The 27,784-nt window shown below is 41.5% G+C and overlaps 2 protein-coding genes across 4 annotated transcripts; one reads left to right on the forward strand and one right to left on the reverse strand.

Moving 5' to 3' along the window:
• Window positions 1-234: 234 nt before the first annotated feature.
• si:ch211-183d21.3 (serine/threonine-protein kinase SBK1) lies at window positions 235-14,987 on the reverse strand. Its single transcript, XM_037755923.1, has 4 exons — window positions 13,979-14,987; window positions 5,294-5,535; window positions 4,529-4,731; window positions 235-4,031 (listed from the first exon to the last, which is right to left on the reverse strand). The coding sequence occupies exons 1-4, from the start codon at window positions 14,014-14,016 to the stop codon at window positions 3,204-3,206; spliced, it is 1,311 nt and encodes a 436-aa protein (XP_037611851.1). The 5' UTR covers window positions 14,017-14,987; the 3' UTR covers window positions 235-3,203.
• Window positions 14,988-18,524: 3,537 nt separating this feature from the next.
• LOC119479151 (retinol dehydrogenase 13-like) lies at window positions 18,525-25,703 on the forward strand. 3 transcript variants are annotated; one of them, XM_037754434.1, is made up of 7 exons: window positions 18,525-18,739; window positions 21,199-21,317; window positions 21,432-21,587; window positions 21,677-21,781; window positions 21,896-22,108; window positions 22,266-22,367; window positions 24,573-25,703. In XM_037754434.1, the coding sequence occupies exons 1-7, from the start codon at window positions 18,675-18,677 to the stop codon at window positions 24,893-24,895; spliced, it is 1,083 nt and encodes a 360-aa protein (XP_037610362.1). In that variant the 5' UTR covers window positions 18,525-18,674; the 3' UTR covers window positions 24,896-25,703. The 3 variants fall into 3 exon arrangements, with proteins under 3 accessions (XP_037610362.1, XP_037610363.1, XP_037610364.1); XM_037754435.1 differs by having other exon boundaries at window positions 21,680-21,781; XM_037754436.1 differs by having other exon boundaries at window positions 18,542-18,619.
• Window positions 25,704-27,784: the final 2,081 nt, after the last annotated feature.

A 27,784-nucleotide genomic window follows, 5' to 3' on the forward strand; every position in this document is an offset into this window, starting at 1 on the left:
TGTTGTGTGATGTCATGTTACGCAATGTTATGTAATGTTGCATCATGTTATGATGCGCCATGTTATGATGGTTGATGTTATGATGAGTCATGTTATGATGCGTCATGTTATGATGCGTCATGTTATGATGCGTCATGTTATGATGCGTCATGTTATGATGGGTCATGTTATGTTGGGTCATGTTATGTTGCGTCATGTTATGATGTGTCATGTTATGATGGGTCATGTTACGATAGGTTATAGTATGATGGGTCATGTTATGATGGGTTGTTATGTTGTGTGATGTCATGTTACGCAATGTTATGTTGGGTCATGTTATGTTGGGTCATGTTATGTTGCGTCATGTTATGTCGGGTCATGTTATGTCGGGTCATGTTATGTCGGGTCATGTTATGTCGGGTCATGTTATGTTGCGTCATGTCGTGATGTGTCATGTCGTGATGCGTCATGTCGTGATGCGTCATTTGATGTTGAGTCATGTCATGTTGCGTCATGTCATGTTGCGTCATGTTATGTTGCGTCATGTCATGATGCGTCATGTTATGTTGAGTTATGTAGCGTTGTGTTATGTAGCATTGTCTGATGTCACGTTATGTTGACTGACATGACATGATGACTCATCATGTCACGGTGCTTTACGTAATGTTGCGTTACATAACATTTTGAAGTATGTCATGCCATGTTACGTTACGTTACATTATGTTGCATTAAGTTAAATTTCGCAATCCATCAAATCCCTGTCCTTTTCTACTATGTAGATCCTTCATTATCACACAAACAGAATAGCGAGATGTAGTGCAGGGCTAATTCACATTCCACTACAATCTACTGATGGATAACCCTTTGACAGATCCTATGAGGCAGCCAGCATCTCAGTATACAATACTTTGACAAGTCTTCAGACTCAATCAGGTCACCTTTGCAGAATCAAGAGTAAGGATGGAAAGAGACGAGGGAAATGATAGGGACCATCAAGAGCTTTGATTATGCCTGATGAGACTGAATAAAGACTTTGGTCTGTGAACCGGCTCATTAAATACAGGAAAGTGTATATCTGCAGAAATATGTCATCCAGTATAATAAGCTAAGCAACTGTCATGGGGAGCTGTGGGTGACTGGGAGGGGAGGTTGGTGACCAGTTGTTTCATTTGGGCTCAATTAGACTTGAGTTTCAAGACGAGGACAGAAGGCGAACCAGAGGAGCACTGTCACTATAGCGACGGAGCTGATGGGCTGTCATGGGAGGTGTGGGGAAATAAGGAAAGTGAAGACAAACACACGTTCACACACAAAACACGGACATAGACACGCACACACCTGACTGACATAGCGGTAACGCAATTCAAGCAAGAAAAATAATGGTAATGAGCACGCTTTGAAGCATTCACACTGAACACATTCTGCTTTTTAGATGCTTTCATAATTAGCAGCATCTCTTTGGAAGCTGAAGCTGAAGCTGCAGCGGAGCGCTGGTCGGGGTCAATCATCAGCTCGCAGAACATTAATAGCTGACACGGAGGTCATCCCTCCAGACAGTAAACACCTGGGCCCTGCTATTCAAGGGATGTATTTGGATGAATTCCCAGAGAGAGAGAGGCAGGAAGATTAAATTAAAGGTGAACATAAGGGAAGCGACAACCTATACTGAACAGTCGGGATTGTGTGTTAACGTTGCATCTTGATAATCAAATATTGGAACACCTTTTGTGATGCTGGGAAATTAATTTGCGTAGGTGTCAACTTGCAACGCAGCCCCTTGGTAGCTTTTACTGATTGAATGAAGACAGAATGGGATGTACTCATTGACAACCGGGAATCACGATGATTTTACACAGGAAATGGATGTTGCTCATGATGAGGTGACAGGAAGATACAGAAATGAGTGGCGTCTATTCACCAATTTGTGTCACACTTGGGACAAGAAAACTTGGTTCAGTTCAGATTAAACCCAAAAACAATAAAAGAAAAAAACAGCTGCTGCTACCATGTTATACATTGTGATAGGCTCTTGATCATATTTCTATATATTTAATGTGTTGTGATATACTGTACATTCTGTCATGTTTTGTTGCTACATACAGTGCATTGCCCCGACAGTAACTGTAAAACCCTGTCGTAAAAAATGAGTACCGCTACATAGTTGAACTACCTGATAATATGGTGCGCTCCTAGAAATATCAAACTATTTACAATATAGAGTCATAGATTTCAATTAGAGTTCTCCTCCTTTACAAAAAATCTTGTGCTTTAGCATTTGAAACACACACACATACACATCCAAACACACACAGCAGGTAGAAAAGAAACAATAAAAAGACATTTTCTTCTCCTCTTCTTAGTTCGCCACCCTTTTTCACTCAGAAAATCCCTGTACTCTATTTTGTTACATTGGAAATGAATCTCATTGAGAGCAGTTCAAAAGTGGTAGATGTGTGTTTCAGCCAGTCAATGGATTTCCATTAATAATAAAACAGTAAGTGACCCACTGAAGTGTCCTGAGGTGATGCCTATCTCTGAGAAACTGTCTCTAAGTCTAGACACCTACATGAAAACACATCTCATACAAACTGCTACATGAAGGTTATCTTTTTTTCTATTTTTATAACACTTTCTCTTGAAAAAGACACATTTTATGCACTGGAAGTTGGCAGGAAGTCGGAGAAATGGCAGTCGAATGAAGTTGCGTAGATCGCCCTCAGATCACTGGCCTCGGACTGAACGGCATCACCGGATCAGATGAAGTTTTGGCCTCACCGGAGCTTATACTCTGAGATAAATAAACACTAGTAAAGAGACGTGACATGAACACAAGTAAAGAGACATGGAGTGATGAGTGAGAAAAGACAATCATTTTTTTTTATGAGTATCTAGAATCATTAGCACCACCACAGTGTATGGACAGAAAACACAAATGTCTGGATGGCAGAATGAGCAACATCACCAGACTCAGCTTGGGAAGCAGTCTTTGGTCACAAATCAAAACCTAAACGGCACGTGCCAGAGGTAAGCTATCCAAGTGTGCGCCGCTGATTGATGATGTCCATTTCCACAGCCGGGGATGTGATCCTGAGCTTCTCTTTCATGGTTAAAGTAGGCTACTTCTCCTCTTTCACTGGAGTCTCTGCGGTAGTCATTAACACCTCCTCACAGCTTGATATTACTGTGAAAAGCCATCTAGTCTCCACTGATAACGTTAGCGTGGGTCAGACACAGATTTCGATGGCAGTTGCCATCACCATCTGGCTTTTGTTCTTGTCTCGGCCTGGAGACTGGTGCTGTCCAGGCTCCTCTCTGGGAGAAAGCGGGTCAGACAGGACGCTGCGTTTGAGCGGCGCCGGGCGAAGGCAGGATGTTCCTGGAGGGGTGGAGGGCTCGGGGTGTCTGTGGGAGGAACGTGATGAAGTGGAAGTAGAGGAGGAAGTGCAGCTGCCGGTGCACACTCCAGAGCTCGACCTCTCGCCTCTCTTGGCTCGGCAAGACGCTCTGCGCCTGAGCTCACTGACCAGCTCGTACTTGACAAAGCAGAAGACGTCCTTGACTCCGCAGCGCTTTTCCGGCTCAGGAGCGAGCAGCCGCTGAAACATGCGCAAGGCATCGTCGGTGAAGCGGCGCCACTGAGATGGGTAGGTCCCCACAGGACACCCAGCTTTCTGCCAGCGGCGAAACTCCTCATAGAAGGCGTCGGCCGGCAGCGCTGCCTCCCAAGGGAAGTTGCCTGTCAGCATACAGAAGACCAGAACGCCAAACGCCCACACATCCAGACTGGTGGTGACAAGGAAACCCTCAGCACGGCTAGCGCGGCACACTTCCGGCGCTGTATAGGGGATGGTGCCGCTCACCCGTTTCACACGGCATCCCACGCGTCGGGTCATACCAAAGTCAGCCAGTTTGATGCGGCGGCATTCGCGGTCAAATAGGAGCACGTTTTCAGGTTTGACATCCCGGTGCACAAGGTTTTTACTGTGCATAAAGTCCAGGGCCAAGCCCAGCTGTTGCATGCAGCGTTTGACCATTTCCTCTGGCAGACCCACCTGAGGAGAAGAGAGAGTGGTGGGAAGGAAAGCAGAAAAATAGAGAAGATTCGGATTAGTGCATTCTAATAGATACAGTACATTGTGTAGGAGGTGAGACTATGAGAGATGATACCAGAAAAGAGCTCCGTGGTGAGTAGATTACAGTACATTTAAAAAAGAGTAGGTGATGGTTATATTGAGCGGTGGCATGAAAGAATAGGGTGAAAAGTAATACTCTCCAAAAAGGAAAAACAAAAAGAGTCTAAGTTTTGAGTTCCGCCGCAACCATTTTTTAATGAGTCTTTACAAGAACCTTGAAGTCGAGCACTCCCCAGCACATCAACTGGAATAGCACTAAGGCAAAGTGAGAGCTCTGAGCGGAGACCGGGACGGAGACATGGCTCCAATCCCAGGAGGGCTTGTTAAAACCGCCGTGTCTGAACAGGGCGGCTGATTGGAGCAGCGCTGGCTGAGCGAGGACGGTGATTGGTGGAAGGGAAGGGTGATTGCTTTACCTGTGGGGGGATGATGTCGAAAAGGTCCCCGGCGGGGGCATATTCTTGTCCAAACACATAGCTGTCCTCCGTCTCAAAGAGCACGTCCAGGACTTTGATGATGAAAGGGCTGCAGCTAAGCGAGCCGGTTAGACTGTACTCCCGCAGGAAACTCTTGAGCTTCGTCTTGTTCTTGGTAACGAACTTGAGCGCCATTTTGGTGCCTAAAAAAAAATCAGATACTAACATGTAAGTACTGCGAACATTTAACATCTAATTTGGAACCTGACACTCTAAGGGAGTGGTTTCCAACCACCCAACCTTGTCTTTGTAACAGCTGTTACATTCATTCATATAAACATGTACAGTGAATGAATCTCATCTCCATTACACACATACAACCAGCTGTTCGTGATCACAGCTGCAGAAATACAGAGGCTCTTCAGTGGGCGCACGGCATTTAAAATCTCTGCTGCCCTCTCAGCCTCCCTCTGCACTACTTCACAATTAGACCGCTTTCAGACTGAGCCGGCTCGCTAACCTTGATTTTCTTACAACCAAGAATTAAACAGTAGACCTAAAAAAAAATCCTTAACAAACGCTTTTAGTGCCGAATTTAATGTCTCAGCAGCACTGTGCCTTGAGACTCTATACCATGCTGATCTGCCTTAGCGGGTTATCCGAGACATGCTGGCACAATGTGAACAATCTGCTTCCTAAAATGTCTTTTTGTATTTATGTTTTATTAGACGGTAAATGGTCAAGACACACTGGTAACCGACTCACCCTGTGTCCGGTGTGCCACCAGATCCACCTTGCCGTACGTGCCCTTCCCCAGCTCACGGATGTGCTCATACTGTTTGGCTACATCTGCTGCCGACAGGGAGGTGATGGCCAAGGCCTGCATGTCCTCCACGGGCACTGCTCCGCAGTAGCCCATCTTGGACGTAGGGGAGCCCCCGCCGCTGCCCACCCGTCCCGGCCCAGATGGAGAAAGAGACAGGCTCGCCTTGACGCTGTGTGGCAGACTAAATGAAGAGGGAACAAAAAACACTGCTTTGAGTCTCCTGCTATGATGGCAGGTGATAGAAATGTGTTAAAGACAGAATGCTCTTCAGTATCTTTATATGTATTGGCGCACGTCCATATATCCCTGTCTGTACATCGAGTCCCACAGGGTGGTTAAATCAGACCTTCATTTCCATGCAATCAATTCAGGGAAAGGAATCAACAGGGGAAGTGCTTTCAGTAAATGTATTGGACTTCCTGCTGTCCCTCTAGATCACTCTGGCCCAGCTTTCAGATATGGCTGGTCTCAGACAGCACTTACTGGCAGACAGCTATAGGAAAATCAATATGTACCAGGTAGAAGGACAAACAAATGGAAACAAATGGAGAGAGCCGACGGCTCCGAGGTATATATACGCGCTGGCGAGGCGTGCCGTAGATCATCTGTGACCGCTCTGATGTATTCATACATATACGACAGAAGAAACAATCAGCGGTGCTGTGAGGGGAACACAGTCTTGCTTGGAAAACACATTTAGTTTGCACAGTGGTTGCTCTACAACAGTATGTATTTCTGTCAAATTGCTGAAGCTGAAAAAAAAAAGAAAATACTGCAACAGAAAAGTTATTGCTGATTTTCCGAAAGTTTGAAATAGGTCAAAGTGATCCTAGGAGGGAAATACAGCTGCTTAAATGCAGATGGAGTCAGACACACAACAGACAACAAATTAAAAATCAGAGATGAGTGACTGCGCAGGTGAGCTTCGGTTACGGTGATTGAGCAAACGATAAAACTATTAAACAAACTGAACAAAATGGACCTTTTGAGGAAATGAAGTGGATCACGCTAATGATCTTACCCATCGTCAATCTTCAACCCCCCTCCCTATACACACACAAACACACACACACAATCAAATGTAATCATCCAATCATGCAAAGCACGCACACACGTACGCACACTAATAGGCATCAAATCAGCACAAACAATTTTGCTGATGGCCTTTTTCATCCATCATTCAAAGGCAACTGCTTCGCTCTTTGTTCTCGTCTCCCTGCAGCATCACAAATGTGTCTGCGTCGACTGACAGGTGCATGTTGCGTAGAGAGAAAAAGATGAATTAATGTACAGTTGATGAAAACACGGCACAGGAGGAGTTGTTCTGGAGGTGTTGAGGTTCCTCAGCTATCTTGTGGGAAGAGAGTGATAAATATAGCTATTAGACAGCGAAACTAAAATAGGATGCAGCCCCGTGTTCTTGGCTCATCACTCTTTGTCGAAGGAGAAAACGCTGCAAATAGAAAGTGCCCCAACACTTGCTTCTTGATTTTATCATAAGATGCTTATATAAGAGACTATGAATATTGTAGCCTACTCATTCTTGAGCGTGCCCACTGTTTAGCCTTCAGCGAGTCAACACAAAAGTTGATCCAGATCAGTCCGTGGTCCAGGCGATTAAACATTTAAACTGGACAGACAGACGCGCATTATCTCCCACCCACCCTGCGTGGCCCCCGTAGCCTTTAACAGCGAGAACGAAGCAGGGCGAAGGGAGCGCTTGTTTATTGGCGCTTCTTCCAGTCAGCTTCACGGGCAGAATGTGCAGCATGGATCTTAATCACATTACTCAGCTCCCACAAAGACAAAAGCACCCCCCCCCCCTCCCCATGCTTTGCACTCATTTCCTTTGCAGAACTGGATTAAGAGTCCTGAAATGTGATGAGTATAGTTGGGAGACGGTGGCTGCAGTGATGCTGTAAATGTGAGCCAGAAACTGCAGCGTAGCACCCTGGAGGTGTGGGGATGAAGTTATGTGGAGATGATGTGTGTGTGTGTGTGTGTGTGATGGGAGGGGGGGCACGGAGGTTTGGTGTATCAGTCACACAGTGACACTCTATCAAAGGCCCTTTGTGTTCCCACCTCTGAGAGGGAGCAGCTGTGAGCCTCCGCACGACTCAGCATTCGCGCTCGACCACAGCCACACGCCCCACCGATCTCCCATGCTGCCCTCTGCTCCTCCTCTCCCATCCTCTCGGGCGGCGAGAGACGAGGTAACAGCAACACGCTCCGCATGCAGATGACTATTTGGCTCGAGGCTCTTTTTAATGTCTGTGGGTTTTTGAGCCGGTCCCACTCATTGTCAATCATCTGTAACCAAACAGATCCCCGGACTGCTCACTTATTCGTTGTTTTTGTCTTCGACGTGAGACCTTGTAACTTCAATATTTGTGATTTTCCTGTTTTAATTGTGATGAAAACTTGTTTAAAAATCTCAATAAATAAACTCAAAAATGCACACTCACACAAGGACAGCCTGAAAACAAGACCGTTTTTTTCTGAATTCCTAAAAAGTGGAGATGCAAGGTTTTCGCTCAGCAGCGACAATCTGTTTTCCAGCCACTAATTTCCCCTCAAATACAGATTGGCAAACTCGCTCCATTTAGCAATTACTCAAACTGAGCTGAGTGCATTCGCAGTATAACCCTCTTAAAAAAACAAAACAGGTTGTTCCGGAAAAACATCCAGTTTCACGTCCTAATAACCACGGCGCCGGTCTGGGAACCTGTTGTGGCTGACTCCAAGTGTCACACATGAGATTAAACTGCAGCAGCGGTTGACCTTTTGTTCTATAAACACCTAGCTGGAGATGAGAACAGAGATTTATCCTGTGATGCAGCTGACAGCCGTCTCTCTTGTCACAGACTGTCTTTTAACAGCCTCGGGCTGTGACATGGACCTTGTCGAGTGTGTTTCTAGCCTCTGAACTCTGAGGGTTACACTCGTGGGTTGAGGTCTCACTGTGGACTCCAGGTGGCACAAACTGTTCTCAGAGATGAGCTTTATTTTTAGCCACGCTTACACTAGTATGAATCTCTAGGGATGACAATGTTGCTATGCCGTTCTCTCCACCACTTTGGTCCAGACTAAAATATCTCAACAACTACTGGATGAAAATATTGAGCTATTGCAAACTATTGCCGACATTCATGATCTGCAGAGGATGAATCCTACTGACTTTGGTGATTCCAACTTTTGCTCCAGCACCAAAACAATAAGAAAGACACACATCCAGTGTCTGATAGGATGGGTGCTGGATCAAAGAAATATCTAGCAGAATTACAGATAGATCCTGTGCTGTAACGTTTTGAGCACCAGGCTCTTCTTCAGACTTTGAGCCTGATGCTCGAAATGTTACAGCAATAAAATCCTTCTAACGGGAGCCACTTGGTGTACGGATCTATCTGTTTTAACGGTATGAAATATGGTGCACACATTCCCCATGTTTTCAGGATAACTGATCCCTTAACCTTTCATCCAGCACGAAAACTCGAATTTGTCCAGTACTTTGGTTTCTGACAAAAAAAACAATGTCATACACAGCTTCAGCTGTACCTTGTGGTCGTGTCCAGATGGTAACCCGCAAATTGCGAAAACTTGCAAACACGTGGAAAAACTCTTGCGAGAATTTCAAGGTCAATGCCTAACCTTAGACTTACACTGTAGACATTTAGCTTGTTTGCATATTTAAGTACGTTCAACGTTGCCTTCAATAACATGGCTAGTATTTGTTCTCCAGAGACTAACTGTAGTAACTTTAACAATTCATTAACACAGGAAACAGAGCCTGCAGATGGACAAATATCTGTGGTATTGTCACGTGACTCTCATCATGGAGAATAATTGTGATTTCAGTGAGTTCTCCCAGTGTAAACTATGTGAGTCATACAGTTGCAATGAACTGTGACATTAGCACATAAAGACTTTACAGAGGTGAGGTTCAAACATGAATACAGATTCACGAGCTAATTGTGCGGTCGTGGAAAAAAGGTGACAATTTGGACAATAAAGTTGATGTTGTCTCTTCATCTTTAACAACTTTAGTCTTCCTCCCTCCTCTCCTCTTTGTCTCTTGTCTGTTCCAGAAAGTGTAAACAAGGGGCTAATGAAAGAAAGAAATAGATTGCAGAGGCTGCCTCACGTAGCCACCTCTCTCCGTTACTAATGGACTAGTTGCTTTGCTCTCGGCAGAAGAGTCATTATGGATGAAGACTGATCTCCTGTGTCCAATTTACTGTCAAAATGCCCAACGTGCCTCGCCTCTGGGTCAAAGTGAAAACTGTGAGTGAAATACGATGTGATGTGTGGTTTCTCTCACTGACTGAGAAAAAACAACTGCATGCGTAGACTAGACACACACAGATGTAATTTCTGTCTGTCCCTCTCCTTGTTGTCTCGGTGTTGTACGAAATAAAAACACACCACTGTGATCCGAAACAATCTGTCATTCGATCAAAAACCAAATGGGCTCCCTCCCTCGTGACAGAACACTCTGTTCCTTACTCAGGTGTAAAAAAAAACTGAGTCACCCTCCTTACACAGAACATCAGGGCCGGTGAGTCGGTGGGTTTATTGCCTACGTCTAACACACTGCTGAAGAAACCTCCCGCTGCGCTGTGATAGGTGGACCAGCGGCCTGGGCCACGGGCACTCACTTTGACAAATCACGTGCTCTGAGCTTTGCCCGGCTGTCCATATGGAGGATCCCTGCTGGGGACTGAGTGCTGTGTAACCCGTCCCTGACTTGTCTCAGCTCTACTGTCCTTCCCATCATCCCCCTCTCTCTCTCTCTACTGTATGCCATGGAGCTGGCAGAAATGCTGGCGGTCATTGGCCTACTGCTGGGATGACCTTAACCCCAGGAAGGGTTAACCCAAGGTTAAAGGGATCCAAACAATGACCAAGAGGGGAAATCAGCGTGAAGGACACTGTGCAAAGACCACAAATGACCAAAGAAGAAAAGAAATGGTTGTCTAGAAACTAACCCTGTTCAAAATCTTAAACCTGTCAATTTGGTGAGACCAGGTAGTAGTGAGTACAGATTCACCTGTTAATGCACAGTCTAAAGAAGGGGAGGTTATATAAAAGGCTGGGTGTGTCCTGTTCATAAATTTATTCATAATGATTCTGACAATTTGTTTATACGACGTATGGTTTAAATCCTATGACTTATTTATACATGTTATCAATCCTAATTTAATGTTCCTCAATAGATCATGGTATTGTTCTGGAGCTGTGTGATATAAGCCACTTACCTGTGAGATAAAGTCAAACCCAGTAAATAATGCAGTCTAATCTTAGAAGACAGTGGTTGTATAATTTGTTAACTGGTACTGACTTGTATTTGTTATAAATAGGATCTGGATGGAGAATGTGAAAGTATCCTCAAGAAGTTGATGCATTAATAATGTAAGATAACTTGTGTATTTCTTGTTCTATTTCTAATTGTGGTAAACATGGCAATATATATTGATTTCATTCATTTATTATACAGAACAATCATCAACATCATTCATACATCATCGTTCATCATTCATCATACACCCGTCATCCATCCTCCACCCATTATCCTCACGCAATAAATTGTTAAATGGCACATAGATCCTGGTGTTTTAATGTGCATACAAGTTATATGGTCCAGTCTAACTAATACTCCCAAACAAGGCAATAATAATTGAATTTGTGTAGATTATAAAGTCTTTTTTCCAAACACGCAAACTTGCAAAAACTCTCGCGAGACTCGCTGCCCGATGACCCATCCTAGCCTTAACCATTCAAGGTCAACGCCTAACCTTATCCATCAATTTGCATGTTACCTTCTAGACACGACTGGAAAAAAAATTGGGCACAACGATAAAAAAAAGAAAAAATCCCACTGCAAAAAATAAATCAATATTGTAGTTTGGGATTAAGGCTTTGGGATTAGAAACTGTAGAACATCTGATTTTAAATGCCATCATAATGGCATCAACACCCCTCATCGTAATCATGTCCTGCAAAGCAATCGTTTCACAGGGAAACATCACTGCATTAAGCTACCCAGGGAACATACTGTACCTAACCCCCACTCTCTCACCATCCAGTAGCCTCAAGTTCCAATAGGGAGGCTTCATGTGACAAGAGAGGGAGAGGGAGAGGGAGAGAGAGAGAGAGAGAGAGAGCTGGATTGGGGAAATCCAGCGAGCCTGAATTGAAGCATCCCTCCCTTTGTACCACACGCTGTAGACTGCGTCCCTTTGATGTCAAATACATGGGGAAATGTGACTCTATTATGAGCTCAGAAAATGGGGTCTAAAAGGGGGCGTGGTTGAATGATGTAAGAGCATCGCTAAGGAGGACATTGCTCCTTATTTTCTCAGACCATTTCGCCCTCCACTTCAAGGCAAACTACCAGCATAAGGTGATTTGCGATGGCGCTCATATACAGTAGCCTCTAACCACAATCAATGCACTGATGGTGATTGCTGAGGCTGCAATTAACCTCTCTCTCTCTCTCTCTGTCTCTTTCTTATATTCATGCTTTAATTGCACGACTGGATATTAGTCATAGCTGCAAAAGCAAGTGTAGGACACAATGTAAAATACAAGACAATTAAAGACAACAACATAATAGATCAAACATTGATTCATAAAGAATGTAACAAATACAGTAATCATTAATGCAAACTATGCATGGCATGTACTCATAGTCTATGAATGAACACACCCACACACACATACATGTACACAGTATGTACACTGCTTGACGGGGGGTATCATTACGCAGCTGTTTTCTCACTAACATAATGCCGGCTTGCTATAGGATGTAATGCATGTGATGTGTTTCTTTATTTCCACCCAGCAGGGGCACAGACATTTGAACAAGAAAATGTCCTCTATATGTCCTAATTGACATTTTTTGCGTCATATCTGTTCTGTGAGCAGACATGTTTTCCCATAGCAGCTGATCTGAGTCTGATTTTCTTTCATTAAACTGATTAAAATGTTGATGAGATGATATTTTAACACCATTTCTCCAGTTTTCATTGTAAAACTGTGTATTATATGTGTATTTCTTTGAGTTTTGTGGCTAATGTGAGGGGGGTCGATGGGTTTAGCTGGTGTGTGGGTGCCAACTGTCTGGGATCTGCTGTTTTCACATATCAAGCCATAACATTGCAGTCTTGTTGTTTGTTGGCTGTAATGGCAGATGCCCTCCTGGCTCTGCAGGTCATTTTTGGGATGGTTTTTATGGACTCCGAGGATGTTTTTGATTAATTTAAGGTGAATAATTTGAAGGATATTTGGGTTTTTTTGTGACTTTCTTTGTGACTCCACTTTCATTTAAAATCCCAGGCTTATATGCATGTGTCTGCTCTTTAAAGGTGTGTTTGTTTTTGGATTACTAGTGTCAAAAGTGCATCTATCATTGTCATGTATATTAAATGTGATGAATAATTCAGGTGGAACTCAAAGCTCAGTATAATTGCTGACTGTTTCTGCCCGTATAAAGTTTTACCTGCTCCAGGTAGAGCAACTTTGACCCTGAATTTTTACTTTATTTTTGGCATGAACTCCTCCTTTAAAGGTCCCAGCCACATCAGTGCTGCTGCTTCTCTTGATCTTGTGTGACACAAAAGCAAAATCCGTGTGTATTAGCTGCTGTTGCCTTTCATTTAGAGTCCATTACCAGCCTCCCTCCAGGCTCTGCTCTTACAGTCAGGGTCTGCTCTATCGAGTCAGCTGCTCATTTAAATGCATGAGACGGCATTAACGGTGAGATATCACCTGTCTGCCCTGGACAAAGTATAAAAGGGCCATTAAAAAGTGGATTCCCCCAGATGCCCTCACATCCATCTAGCCACAGACGCACAAAAGCAGAGTGGGAAACAAATAGGTGTTCAGCCAGTAATGTGGGTAAAAATACAAATTAAGTCGCAACCATTAACTGGAGTTAATCCTAGTGAAGCTGGCTAAAACTGGTGACACTGATGCTTCATCAGTAGGCGAGTTTATTATATGAATATTGTCCATGAGAGGGAGTCAAAGGTCAAAGTGACGCACAATTACGCATGAAAACAATTCAAATCCAAGCTCTTTAAATAAAGAAAAAAAAATCACACACAAAAATAAATAATAATATTAAAAAAAACATGCAATAATTCACATTTTCCAAACCTTATTTTTGGCTCTCGATTCAGGGCACCCTGAATCAGTAGGCGAATTTATTATATGAATATTGTCCATGAGAGGGAGTCAAAGATCAGACGACACCAAAGTTACGCACAATTACGCATGAAAACAATTCTCACCAAGCTCTTCAAATAAAGAAAAAAAAATGCAAAAAATAAATAAATAATAATGTAAAAAAAAACAGGCAATAAAACACATTTTCCAATTCTTATTTTTGGCTCTCGGTTCAGGGCACCCTGAACCAGTAGGCGAATTTATTATGTGAACATTGTCCATGAGAGGGAGTCAAAGGTCAAAGTTACGCACAATTACGCATGAAAACAATCCAAATCCAAGCTCTTCAAATAAAGAAAAAAAATGCACACAAAAAATAAATAATAATATTAAAAAAACAGGCAATAATGCACATTTTCCAACCCTTATTTTTGGTTCAGGGTGCATAGGTGACTCACCTGCTGGCGACCTGTCTCTCTCCTCCATGGTCCTGCATCCTGCAGGAAACCGATGGATGGATCTCCTCCTTTCAAAGTTATCGATCAAGTCTAGGTGCTTAAAAAAAAACCTGCAGGTCCATTTTTTTTTTAAAAACTCAAAAACCTTTGCAGTTTCACAGCTGATACAAGCTCCGATGAGATCTCAGCCTGCTGCTGCTGATGCACAAGAGAGGATCCCCTATAGCTGAGCTGTCCTGCTTCTTTGGAGATGCTTCCTTCCAGTTTGTGACTTTTCTTTCGGAGGCGGATTAAAGCATCATCTGATCGCTGGAGGCTGAGATGGATGAGGAGGACATAGGCTGGGATCCCTCCTCTGTGCGCCCACCATCACCATCTCAACCTGCCAAGCAGCAGCAGGAGCAGGAGGAGGAGGAGGAAGAGGAGGAGGGTGCGTGTTTATCTTTCGCTCCTCCAGTGGTCTGCATGACCCAGTTCAGCACCACACACACCCAGACCCATTCACTCGCATCCACGCATCAGCAAAAACCTCTGCTCTCTGCAGCATGCATGGACCAATCTACATGTTCCCACTCTCTCTCTGAACTCTCTGCGTCTTGCTCTCTTGTCAGTCTGTTTTTGTCCGTCGGTCCAGCTGGATTCTGGGTTTGAAGAGGAGGAAGAGGAGGAGGAGGAGGAGGATGAGATCTTGCTCCTCTGCTGGTCCTACCAGTCAGCTCCCTCATTGTTCACCGTCTCCACCCTCTGGCAAACTAATCGTGCTCACGTGTCCTGGGTCCTAGCGCCTGGATGCTGCCATCCAACCATCCAAATCATCCAAACCATCCATCCTCAGTGTGTACCATGATGCTTTTTACTTTTGATTCATGCTTTGAAGGAACAAACAAGCTGCTCTGCTCTTGCATAATTCAACAGCTTATGGCCTCGAGGACTTGCAGGGGGTGACTTTGCCAACTGTCCTTATTAGGTAACGGCGAGGCAAGACTTTCAATTAATTCAGTGCCCTGGCAGCTCCCCTTTTACTGTACATGTTTAACAACAGGCCTCCTGCCAGACATGTCTGCCAAGCAGAGCAGATTGGACTGAGAAAACAGCATCGACATAACAGCGATGGCCTTAAGTGCATCATCATCAAAGATCAGATGGGTTGTGCCCATGAAGATCCTCTTGGAAGAGATTTTTGTGTTACTTTCTCCCATCTTGAGCTCATCTCAGACCCTCAAATGTCACTCACGTAATACATTTATAGGAGTAACTTCTTTTTATTCCTTTGATTTATTGATTTGATTTCCTGCATTGTTAGGAAGTCAGACCAAAGTGGCTTAAAGAGTAGGAGGCAGACTAGGGAAACATTGTCCAGTATCAAACCTGGTGTATTTATTTACAGGGCCACCTGTACATGTGTAACCAAATATATATCCTCAAAAAAAAACAATTAAGTAATTCGGCTTAACTAAATTCAACTCAACTCAGGACAAATAACTTAGAGTAACCTAACGTGCACACATCTACACGCAGAGATCCTACCCCCGTACCAACCCAAAAGCCACTGCTTATATAGTCTCCTCAATTTTTTCTGCAAGAGATGCAGGTCAGTCTCATAATGAGACTGTGTGAAGAGTGACTGTTTTCAAGCAGTCCAGGATCAGGAAGTTGGGTGACCAGGTGTCCCGCTTTACGAGGGACTTCACAGCATTTTTATCCCACGTCCCACATATTGAGACGATGTAACACATTTTAATTGGCTCTGGTTTTCAAAAGTCAAACCACTGCAGGACAGACATTTTTTTTTTTTTTTTAAATCTGGCATATATCCAAATGGCTGTGAAGAAAGCATTGAAAGCTGTCATCACGGGGGCTGTGTTTGCTGTCACAAGTGGGTCAAGTGCAGGTTAACATTTCACCGTCTTTGCTACGCTACGCCCAACGGAGAAAATTGCAAGTCACCGCAAAGTCACAAGCTATGCAGATTTAGTCAGAAAATGATGGAAACTACCACAAAGAAAAGGAAGAGCAGCCACAACAAAGACTGTGAAACTATTTATAAGTCGGTAGAAGGCGATTCTCAGAGTTGTTTGTGAGATTTGCCAGTTATTTTTCAATTTCACACAGGGGGGAATACGTCATGATGCGACACAGTTCATGTGAGTCTCACAAGAAAAGTGCAGCTCAAAAAGAGATGTGCCGATCTATGGATGTATTCGGGCAAAGCATAGAGATGTTATAAGATAAAAGACAGAATAGAAATGTTTATTATTTAGGTTAGATAGACATTATATCAAAATTGTAGACTACCTCTCAGCCTTGGTAATGTGTCCCACATTGTCCCACACAAACATACTCTTTGTCCCACATTTGCTTTTGTTGGGATCCGGTCACCCCATCAGGAAGAATGAATCCTTGGGAATATGATCTTCCTGTTTACTGAAACAAAATAATACCACCGTAGTCTGGGTGTTTGTATCCTTGTTGGTTGTTGGGTGGATATCAAATAGCTGCATCTTCAGCACATCTTGAGACGTTCAGGTGTCTCACACAGCAGATTTCCAATAGGCAGCGAGGCAAAGACTTTCCTCCGGGGTCATCTTGGGGAACAGAACCGTCATAAATCACAGCGAAGGTCAAACACTGCTGGCTGACAGCAGAGAGCATCCGGGGTCAAACACACCGTGGGGACACACACTTCTGAGCTGTGAACAAATAGAGCAGCGCTGCTCCTCCTCTCTCCCCCTCTCTCAGACTCACGACCTAGTTTTTACTTTTTTATGTGTCACTTCAAGTTTTTCATGTCTTGTTGCAAAGGGGGTGGCCTTGTTTTTTCACTGTTCTCAAATTTATCTTCATGCAGAGTTTACTTTGTGTCCTAGCTGCCCTATAAACTGCAGTGTCGTAGTGGAGGGATATTTACACAGGGCCTCAAGCGGAGAGTGGTCTCTTAAAAGTTTGTGGACTTACTGTATATGCCTTTTGTGGACCACAATTCAACTTTCATTTCACTCTGCTCTGCTTTTAGAACAGGGTTAGAACTACCTACAACTTCGACAGAACTAAAAAATAAAACTAGCATTTGTGTTCTTCTTCCTGTGAAGACAAAATCAAATGATCACCATCATTTACAACAATGAAAGTATGCCTTAAACTGTTGAGGCGTGCCACAAACCCGAATTAATGTGAGAGTATTTGAGTTACATTTGTCATTTAGGAAATGTGGGAGGAAAGGAGAGTGGGGCCTTGTCTATTATGAATGAGTATGAATATGTACACGAGCTGTATTTACTTTCCCCTGTCAATATTCTTTGAAATCTTCACTTCGCTCCAAACACTCTACGCTTTGTGCAGAAAATAAATCCAACTAAAGCTCTGGAGAATTTAGCAACATTTGCTTTGAACAGCAGGTACTTAAACTTTGAGCAGAAGAGAGATTTTTTTCATTTTAGAGAACATGTGGAGTAACAGGCAAGGGAAAAAAAGAGGTAAGTATTGAATTGAAAAGCATGCTGCTGGCATACAAAGCTCTATAGCTCCCAGCTCTCACACCTCCAGGCAGTAGTGTGACCTGCCAAAGTCAGCTGTTTCACTTTTGCAGTCTCACCTGGCTCCCCAAAAGATAGAATGACTTACAATCACAACAGCAGAGTAATTTTGCATCATTTTCACAATCCAAAAACAGAAAAAGCAACTTAAAGCCACAACACTATCTCCCACTGCATCATAGTCCTCTTCTTCTTTGCTGACTCCAAATCCTCCCATAACCAGGGACAAGGTCTGCAAATTAGCTATGGCTAGATGTCCTATATTTATTGCAACGGTTGCACTTTAATTAAGTGTAACAATGCCTACATGTAATGTCCCTCCTAAATAAATTAAGTAAAAAAAACTAAAAAAAAAAAAAAATGTTAATCATTGCAGCTTTTTTTTCCAGATTATTATTATTATTATTATTATTTTTATTTGTATTGAGAAATGTACGTGTTTTTTTATTATTATTATTATTATTATTATTATTATTATGATTATTATTATTATTATTATATTTAGTTTAGATTATTTGAATATTATAATCATCTCCGTTTTTTAATGATAACAAATTACTTATACAAACAAAAATGCAACAACCTCCAAAAAAAACAAAAAAAAACTTGTTTATCATTGCAGCTTTTTTTTTCCAGATTATTATCATTATTATTATTATTATTATTATTATTGAGAAATTAACTTGTTTATCACTGCAGTTTTTCAGATTGCTAATCATTATTTCTATTGATAAATTAACGTGTTTATTGTTATTAATATTAATATTAATATTAATATTAATATTAATATTAATATTAATATTATTATTATTATTATTATTATTATTATTATTAGATTAGATTCTTTGAATATCATAATTATCTCCGTTTTTATTGATAAAAAATAACTTATACAAACAAAAATGCAACAACCTCCAAAAAAAACAACAAAAAGTTGTTTATTGCTTGTTTTGGATGAACATTTCAATTGGGACTCTATTTCCCAGAATGCCTTTGGGCTTTTTGCTCCTCGCAATTGGTCAGTCGCAGTTGATGACGCTAAAAACATGCGCCGGTAACCTTGTGCTACTGGAGTTCTGCTGGTGCTGTCAAATCAGCTGTGGAAAAGGTGTTAAAAACCTTCTTTTGATGGTATATGTTGCTGTCAGCATTTATCGGCAGTCATGAGCAAATATATTTTACCAGTTTCTGTTTTTGGAACAGTGTTTGGAGCTGCTGTTTTACTGAAGTGAGTACTAATATGACCAAAAGGCCACTGTGTCATGATGTAACTGTATATTTGACACTGTAGCCTATATGTGTGTGTTACTGCTGCTGATAAGTTCAGACTTAAAGACCCCATATTATGCTCATTTTCAGGTTCATACTTGTATTTTGGGTTTCTACTAGAGGATGTTTGCATGCTGTAATGTTCAAAAAAATCTTTTTTTTCCTCTTACTGTCTGCTTGAATGAACCTGTATTTACCCTCTGTCTGAAACGCTCCGTTTTAGTGCATTTCAACGGAATTGCAACAAAATTGCAACAGTCTGGGTCCATGTGTACTTCCTGTCAGCTGATTCACATTCACATACACTGCAACAGGAAATAAACTGGGACCCATTTAGAGTGTTTACGCTTAAAACCGTGTAATAATCTATATATTGTATATTTGTGACATCACAAATGGCCAGAAATCCTAACGGCTTGTTTCAAACGCACAATTTCTGAATACGGGCTGTGTGTATTTCTCTGTATATTGAGCTCTTCGATACTTTCACAGTATTTATATAGGAATTAAACCTGCTTTATAATATAAAAGACATGAAAATCTCACTTTTTTATAATATGGGACCCTTTAAAGCTTGGACACGATTTGTTGAACGCCTAAATGTAATGTTTACGTGTTGGATCAAAACCTTGCTCTTGTTGTACTGGACTAAAGGTAAACTAATTATGTCAAGTTATTAATTAAGTACTTACTTTTTCCTCCCATAGTGAGGGGACAGCACTTAACTACCACTGTATTCAATCCAGTACAGCAAAACCCACAAGTACAGCCTCGTTGGCTCAGTTATAAAGATGGATATGCTGCACAAAGGCAACATTTATAACAGGGTGATTGTATTGTATTGAATAGAGGTGTTGATGACCTTCTGTTCACTCATTCACAGTTAATAAGACTAGTGTGAACTAAAGGGAATTCTATGTTTTTCCATCTGTTATCTTACTGAGATAGAACAGTGTGACACGTCAAGTCAAGTCAATTATAGCCCTAAAGAGGCTTTACAATCTGTATATCTGTGCTTCGGATAAGGAAAAACTCCCCAAACACAACCCTTTCACAGGGGGAAAAATGGATGAAACTTCAGGAAGAGCAACTGAGGAGGGATCCCTCTCTCAGGACGGTCAGATGTGTAATAGATGACGTGTGTACAGAATAGACCGTCGTAATAAAATTACAATATAGATATATGATAAAATGATACATAGAATGTGAACATAATATGAAAAAGTCAGAGTCAGCTGCTCATTTAAATGCATTAGACGGTATTAACGATGAGATATCACCTGTCTGCCCTGGACAAAGTATAAAAGGGCCATTAAAAGTGTTTTCCCCCGGATGCCCTCGCATCCATCTAGCCACAGACGCACTAAAGCAGAGTGGGACACAAATAGGTGTTCAGCCAGTAATGTGGGTGAAAATACAAATTAAGTCGCAACCATTAACTGGAGTTAATCCTAGTGAAGCTGGCTAAAACTGATGACACTGATGCTTCATCAGTAGGCGAGTTTATTATATGAATATTGTCCATGAGAGGGAGTCAAAGGTCAAAGTGACGCCCAAATTACCCAAGAAAACAATTAAAATCCAAGCTCTTAAATAAAGAAAAAAAATGCACATACAAAAATAAATAATAATGTAAAAAAAAACATGCAATAATTCACATTTTCCAAACCTTATTTTTGGCTCTCGATTCAGGGTGCATAGGTGACTCGCCTGCCTGTCATAAAACTGGAGTCACAGCCTGTGAAGTGGGGCCTTGGGTAAAACAGAGTTGTTTGCCCCTCATTCATCCCCCTCTTTGTGTTCCTATTCTGGAGTCTTCGATGTCCCAGAGTTTGCTGTGTGTCAATTTGATTAAACACATTAATATACAACAAATATGCAAAATATAAACACAAAACTGAAACAATGAAGGTCTTAAAACTAGATTTTGACGCGTCTAAAGCATCTACACAACCATAGTCAACCCACATAAGTGTTTTCACTTATGTGGATTGAATGTGATTAGACCTCTTCTCATGGGTGTGTACAGAGTTTGGTGACATCATTTAATTGCAAACATAGCTCCACCTAAGTAAGGCCCTTGTTGTCAGTTGATATTGTGATTAATTGCTGCATATTCCCAGACAAATGGAATAATTTCTTTATTAAATTAGCACAAACCAGTTCACACACAGTAAGCCTGGAGCTTTTTTGGGGGCCCTGGAGTTCTGGGGTCGTGTTGCGGTGTCCTGCTTTGCCCATTTGGAAACTGTTTGTGGCACAAGGTAGAAAAAGTCGAATACCGGTGCAGTCGGAGCCAAGCAAGAGAGAGACAGATCAGAAATGTTTTGCCGTAGATTGAGAGAAATCGCCTATAGGTTTAAATGCTGAAATAGGATGCTTAAAGAAGATGGCACTGAACTTTAATTCTTCTCATAGAAACCATGTGACTGGAGGCCGTTGTCCCAGTAAGGCTACCATTAATGGGAAGACTGTGGTTATAACAGGAGCCAACACAGGCATCGGGAAATGGACCGCCCAAGAACTGGCTAAGAGAGGTGTGGAGAAAATGTGACTCTGATTTGGTGCAAAAAGACAAAATGTATCAAATCTTCAGCAGTTATTTTGCTCTCAGTGTCACACTCTTTCTTTTCCCATGCTGGCATCCTCAGGGGGTCGTGTCATTATGGGATGTCGGGACATGGAGAAGTGCGAGGCAGCCGCGAAGGAAATAAGAGGGAAGACCCTGAATCCTCACGTTTACGCGTGTCACCTCGACCTGGCCTCCGTGAAGTCCATTCGGGAGTTTGCGGAGAGAATCAAACAAGGTGAGTAAACAAAACATCTCACTCTCCAGTTATAGATATAAAGCACGCTCAATAACAGCATATTAAACATTATATTTATTGTTTGGTAGAAGAGCAGCGTGTGGATGTACTCATAAACAATGCCGGAGTCATGAGATGTCCAGCAGGGAAGACAGAGGATGGCTTCGACATGCAGTTTGGAGTTAACCACTTAGGTACTTTGACTGGAAAAAACTGTTTTTGCTAAACTCTCTGTAAGAAAATTGATAATCTTTACATCCCCTTACTCCATCACCACCTGATTCTGATAGTTTCTGATCTTCCTCCAGGCCACTTTTTGTTGACAAATCTTCTACTGGATAAGTTGAAAGAGTCCGCCCCCAGCAGAGTGATCAACCTGGCCTCTCTCGCCCACATCGTTGGAAAGATCGACTTCGAGGACCTGAACTGGGAGAAGAAGAAGTTTGATACCAAGCAGGCGTACTGTCAGAGCAAGCTTGCCAACGTTCTGTTCACCAGAGAGCTCGCCAAGCGATTACAAGGCAAGTCTACTGGCCGTTGCATACGTGGGCATGTGTGGGAGGGAGTACGGCCTATGTTCTTGTTTGTAATTGGCCATTGGACATGTATTTTTAAACAATGCTGTGTGTGTTTGTGTTTGTGTGTGTGTGTGTGTGTGTGTGTGTGTGTGTGTAACAGGCACAGGAGTCACGGTGAACGCTACGCACCCCGGCGTTGTTGCCACGGAGCTCGGGAGGCACACGGGTCTGCACCAATCACAGTTCTCCAGCTCTGTGCTCAGTGAGTATCCTGCTTTCTGATTGGATTCTGAATTTAGAGAAATCAATAAACCTAATGCACATGCAAAAATTAGCTCTGGGTGTATGAGCTCTGATACATGGCGTGGGTGAACCTTCTATTCTTATCTACTTGGTCTGTATAAATAATCATAAACTGACTGCATTTTCTCTTTTGAAAAGTTTCCTATCCACAACATTTCAACTGTAAAAAACATTAGTTTTAGTTTTCTGACTATGCTATTTGATTCAAGATTATCTTCTTGGTTTTAAGGCAGTGGTGGAGGAAGTATTCAGATCCTTTACTTAAGCAAAAGTAGTAATACCACACTGGAAATACTCCATTAGCCACTTTGAAAATGGTACCTTAGTAACTAAATATTTTTGGTAAAAAATATCTATAAGTATCAACAGTAAAAGTACTCAATGAAGAAAAATACCTGTAACTTATTAATAGAGTATCATTAATGATGCACAAGCAGTGGGCAACCACCAAACCAATGCGGAAGTGCCTTGAAATTGCATTCTTCCTATTAGCCAGCAGGGGGCGACTCCTCTGATTGCAAAAAGAAGTCTGATCGTATAGAAGTCTATGAGAAAATGACCCTACTTCTCACTTGATTTATTACCTCAGTAAACATTGTAAACATGAGTTCATGGTCTCAATTGTTAGTTTCAAGTCTTCTTCAATACAGCATGATGTTCATTTAAATAGACCATAAAGCAGGGTTTGCTTCAGGGCGTGGCTACCTTGTGATTGACAGGTCGCTACCACAGTCTGGGTGTTGTCTGTGTTTTCATCTTAGAACTTTAACCCTTTCACAGTGTGTTTTCAGTTCATGAAAGGTAACTGTAACATTTTGGTCGACAAAAAATGTCTTATTCAGTGTTCGGTTGTACTCCTCCGTCTCTTGTCACCTCTGGTTGCAAAGAAGCCAAGATAGCGATGGCAAAAATACAGAACTCAAGGCTTCTAAGCAGTTCAATTTTTAACAATTTAATATACTACTGGGTAGTTTCATCCATGAACAATGCATTGTAATGTATAAGGTCATTTTGTATGTGAAACCTTAATGTGTAAAGTAATGCATATATGTAGCTGTCAAAAAAATTAAGTTAAAGGTAAAACAGGCCACCTTTAATGTGGATGTCCAATCAGTGTTGATGGTAAATGTAGTCGATTGTGCGTGCTGTATTGACAGAGAAAGCGGAGTTTGCAGCTGGAAAGTCTGTTGTTCTTCCTTCATCCAGCGTCGTCATTTGATGTGTCAACGATGAGGAAGAATTACAGGCTATTTCAGCTTGGGCTTCTAGTCTTCTTCTCTGGGATATTCAGCCGTATTTATTAGAGCCGAGAGTATACAGCCAAAGAAATGCAGTGGATAGAGATCAAGGCTGTGGCTGCATTAGCCATGCAAGAGGATATGGCCGACGGGGACCCTCTGGGCATCAGAAGCTCGCATGCAATGCATCCTGGTACATGTAGGCACTGCTCCGTGAGCAGGAGAACTCAGCTTTCTCAGTCAATATAGCACGCATGGAGGAATTTATTACTACAATTGATTACATTTACCATCAGCACCGACTGGACATCCACATTAAATGTGGTAAATTTTCCCTTTAAGTAAAAAGTACAATATTCCCCTCTGAATTGTAGTGAGTATAAAGTACCTCAAATTTTGACATTCCACCACCAGTTTTGCTTCATAAAGGAGGAGCATGGAGTTATAGTATACATGACAACTACAGTGTTCTACATCACCCCAACCTCTGAAATCAAAGTACACCAGTGCTACCAAAGTTGTTGCTGATGCACCTTCCCGTTGCTCATTTTGGGCATCTGAGAATGTACTTACATGATTTTATTTTATTCTGCAATGAGTATTTTTCTAATTCCATGCACTCAGGGGTAATAAAAATCCTCCAATGTTGGGAGAACCGTTCTTATTGAGATAATTTAGTCAGTGACAAAGGTAATAAAAGTTCATAATGCGCCGGATTCGGATATGAACAAACGTAATTGGTGCACATTCATGTAAGTGTTTCGTTTCGTCATATACCACCGACAACACCATGAATCCAGTAAGTTCTTGGATCGGTACTTGACTTCGGCCATTTCATTTAATAAAGGACCGGATCTGAAAGATGGTTAAAACATGGTCTTCCTTGTGAAGTTTAAACCTGTGGTCTCCACAAACCCCCCTTACAGGTCCATTTTTCTCCCTGCTGGTGAAGAGCCCAGAGCTGGGGGCCCAGCCCAGCGTCTACCTGGCAGTGTCCGAGGAGATGGAGGGGGTGACGGGACAGTACTACGATGTGATGACGGAAAAGGAGCCGGCTCCCCAGGCCCTGGACGAGGAGGCAGCTCGCAAGCTGTGGGAGGTCAGCAGCAGGCTGGTGGGTCTGGAGGAGGAAGGACAATCCGGCAAGTCCAATCCACCGACAGAAGTCCACAGCAAAGCTGCACAGACTGTCCCAGCGCAGAGACACGGACAGAGTCCCGAACCGGCTGTCAGTGCTATGGGGCTGTAGGCGGGCTCTGGCATCTGGGCCAGCAGGGCATAATGGACCTTTATGGCTTGAGCTGTGCCAGGCTCACTGGAACAATTAACTGTCTCAGTCTGAGTCTGGTTGTCTGTATAAAGGCAGTCTTTTGTACATGTCTTTATGTTCCTGCATCAGGATATTTTCTTTAAAACATGTTTAATGAGCAGCATTTGACTCTTTTTTTTTGTTTTTTAAAAAGTAAGACTATGTAACACTAGCACTTTTGTTCCCTTACAAATGACAAGTTGAGTTTATAAACCAACTCACTCTCACTCACTTCAATACACTCAGGGGTTTTGCTGCTACAGCCACACTTGGTCTGGTAGGACTAGTAGCTTAACGTGGTTTTGTTGACTATCTCTACTTGTGCTACTGTTACACAAGGTTAACCAGTAAAAAAAGTTACAATGTCTCACTTTAAGTTTTTTGTATTAAATCAAACAGATTGGGGGAAAAAATGATATGAACCGCAAAAATACAGTGCTCGCAAAGACAAAAAAATATTGAGATATATACAGTAGGTGGGATTACCAATGGAGGGGGCTTGGAGAAACATCTCGTCTGAAAATAAAACAGGAAGGCCAGCAGGATGATCCAAAAAATCTCCATCATAAAACATGAATATTTGAATTTTTTTAAATCTGAAAATTTGAATCTCGCCAGCCTTTGTTGTTTTTATGCCTGTTGGAACATTTCACCCCTAAAATCCCATCACACATAAAGACAGTCAGACAGTATTTCACACATGCTTCACGCACGCTTCATGCTTTATTTCACACAGACACTAGGAGGATGAGCGAGCCATGTCTCAGTAATTTGAACCGTATATTTACAAAGGGAGGCATTCCCATCCATACTTACTGTAGATTCTCATTGAGAGTACTTCAAATGGTTTTATCGTTGTGGATTCAAGCAGAAAATGCTGACAGATAGCGCCCTCTGGCTGCTAGCATCAAAATACAGACAGTAGTGGTTCTACATCTTTCATGTGTACATTACTGCTGACCATTTATGTTTAAGATTTGAGAATGTTTGGAAGCCTTTGATTTAGTTTCTTTAAGTTAAGTCAGTTTGCAGACACTTTGAAATTGCTTGACCTTGGTAATCCATCATAGAAACATGATCAGATTTGTGTTAATGTTGTATAATCAGAGCAGTTTGCATTAGATGGCAATGCACTGCAAATCAGTCAGGACTTACAACTGCCCCTACATTACAATTATATTATTATAATGTTTATAATAAAAGTAAACAATGCAAATTAATTTTCCAAATGAACTGGAATGATTTGCATACTATATTAATGAAAGCTAATAGTAAGAAAAGTAGAAAACACATTAAAAACATAAAGCTTAAGGGCATGTTTTGAAAAAAAGGTCAGAAAACTGGACAGTTATTAGACGTAAACCCACCCGGTTAAAAACTTCTTTGGTATGAAAAGCATAAGCATTATAATTTATTCTAATGCTTGCTAATGCTCACTTTTAAGTGAACTTCTGCTCTTGTTTACTCCTGCCTCTTTGAAAACAAATCAAGTTACAAAAGCACTCATCTTATATTTCTGATCCTCTCAGACGGCTGCAAAGAAGAATATCCATCCCCAAAAGTATTGGAGGGATCCATTGCATAGGGCTTTTTCCAACAGTAAATCCCAAAGTACAGATCAATAAGGGCCACTCTCTGCACTAATGCACGCAGATCAGCATCAACCCTGAAACTGTAAACCCTGGATCGTTTATCTCAGTGTTGGTTTACAGTGGAGACCCTCGCTGGTGCCATCCAAGAGGATGGTGGTTATTGTCGATGAGCAACACAATCACTGGGTTCTCCTTTGCTCTCTAGATTGTCAAAGTCTCTAGAGCATGATGCTTTCTGATATAGTTTCTCTTTCTGGCATGAATCAAATCAATCCTGACCTCTAAAGTCTAGTGCTCACTGTATTTTCTGACTTTTAATCCTGCTTTATTTGTATATTCTTCCTGTAATTACATATCCTGTATTAAATAAAAGGTGTTCCAACAAATAAAAAAAAAAAAAATTATATTTTTGAATTTGAATTTGAATTTTCAATGGGAAGAATATTCAATAACTTCAGTATTATGCTGTGTAGTACCACCAAAATCACTTCACACCTCAATGATCTCCTCATGGTTGTGTACTACAACATTTAGTTTGGAAAAAATATGATTTTTCATAATTCTTTTGAATTCTTTATGGGAAAAATATTTAATAACTTCAGTATTATGCAGTGTAGTACCACCAAAATCACTTCACACCTCAATGATCTCCTCATGGTTGTGTACTACAACATTTAGTTTTGAAAAATATGATTTTTCATAATTCTTTTGAATTTTTAATGGGAAAAATATTCAATAACTTCAGTATTATGCAGTGTAGTACCACCAAAATCACTTCACACATCAATGATCTCCTCATGGTTGTGTACTACAACATTTAGTTTTGAAAAATATGATTTTACATAATTCTTTTTGAATTTTTAATGGGAAAATTATTCAATAACTTCAGTATTATGCAGTGTAGCACCACCAAAATCACTTCACACATCAATGGTCTCTTCCTGATTATACTTATTAAACTAACAAAGACATTTTGATGGCACTACACTTTATAAAAGTGAATTTATTGAACATTTTTCCCATTAAAAATTCACCAAAAGTTATACATTTGGACAGTGAGATATTTGTGGCAAGATATTCATGTATATGTGTATATGTATATTAATATTTATATTTTAAATATGTTTTAATCATGACTTTTTATAGTGCTTCCTGTATGGTAATGTATTATGTATTGTTTTTGTTTTTTCTTTTTTCTTATCTGGACCTTGAGTCTGCAATAAAGTTTGAATTGAAT

This window comes from Sebastes umbrosus, chromosome 20, assembly GCF_015220745.1.
Source record: "Sebastes umbrosus isolate fSebUmb1 chromosome 20, fSebUmb1.pri, whole genome shotgun sequence".
Classification (NCBI taxonomy): Eukaryota; Metazoa; Chordata; class Actinopteri; order Perciformes; family Sebastidae; genus Sebastes; species Sebastes umbrosus.

Excerpts from the sequence above, each read along its gene's own strand:
- si:ch211-183d21.3 (XM_037755923.1), bottom strand. The coding sequence starts at position 14,016 with ATGCAGGACCATGGAGGAGAGAGACAGGTCGCCAGCAG. Across the intron at positions 5,536-13,978 it reads GAGAGACAGGTCGCCAGCAG|TCTGCCACACAGCGTCAAGG; the intron begins GTGAGTCACCTA and ends CTCTTCATTTAG. Across the intron at positions 4,032-4,528 it reads TCGACATCATCCCCCCACAG|GTGGGTCTGCCAGAGGAAAT; the intron begins GTAAAGCAATCA and ends TCTTCTCCTCAG.
- LOC119479151 (XM_037754434.1), top strand. The coding sequence starts at position 18,675 with ATGAGCAAATATATTTTACCAGTTTCTGTTTTTGGAACAGTGTTTGGA. Across the intron at positions 18,740-21,198 it reads GGAGCTGCTGTTTTACTGAA|AAACCATGTGACTGGAGGCC; the intron begins GTGAGTACTAAT and ends TTCTTCTCATAG. Across the intron at positions 21,318-21,431 it reads CCAAGAACTGGCTAAGAGAG|GGGGTCGTGTCATTATGGGA; the intron begins GTGTGGAGAAAA and ends TGGCATCCTCAG.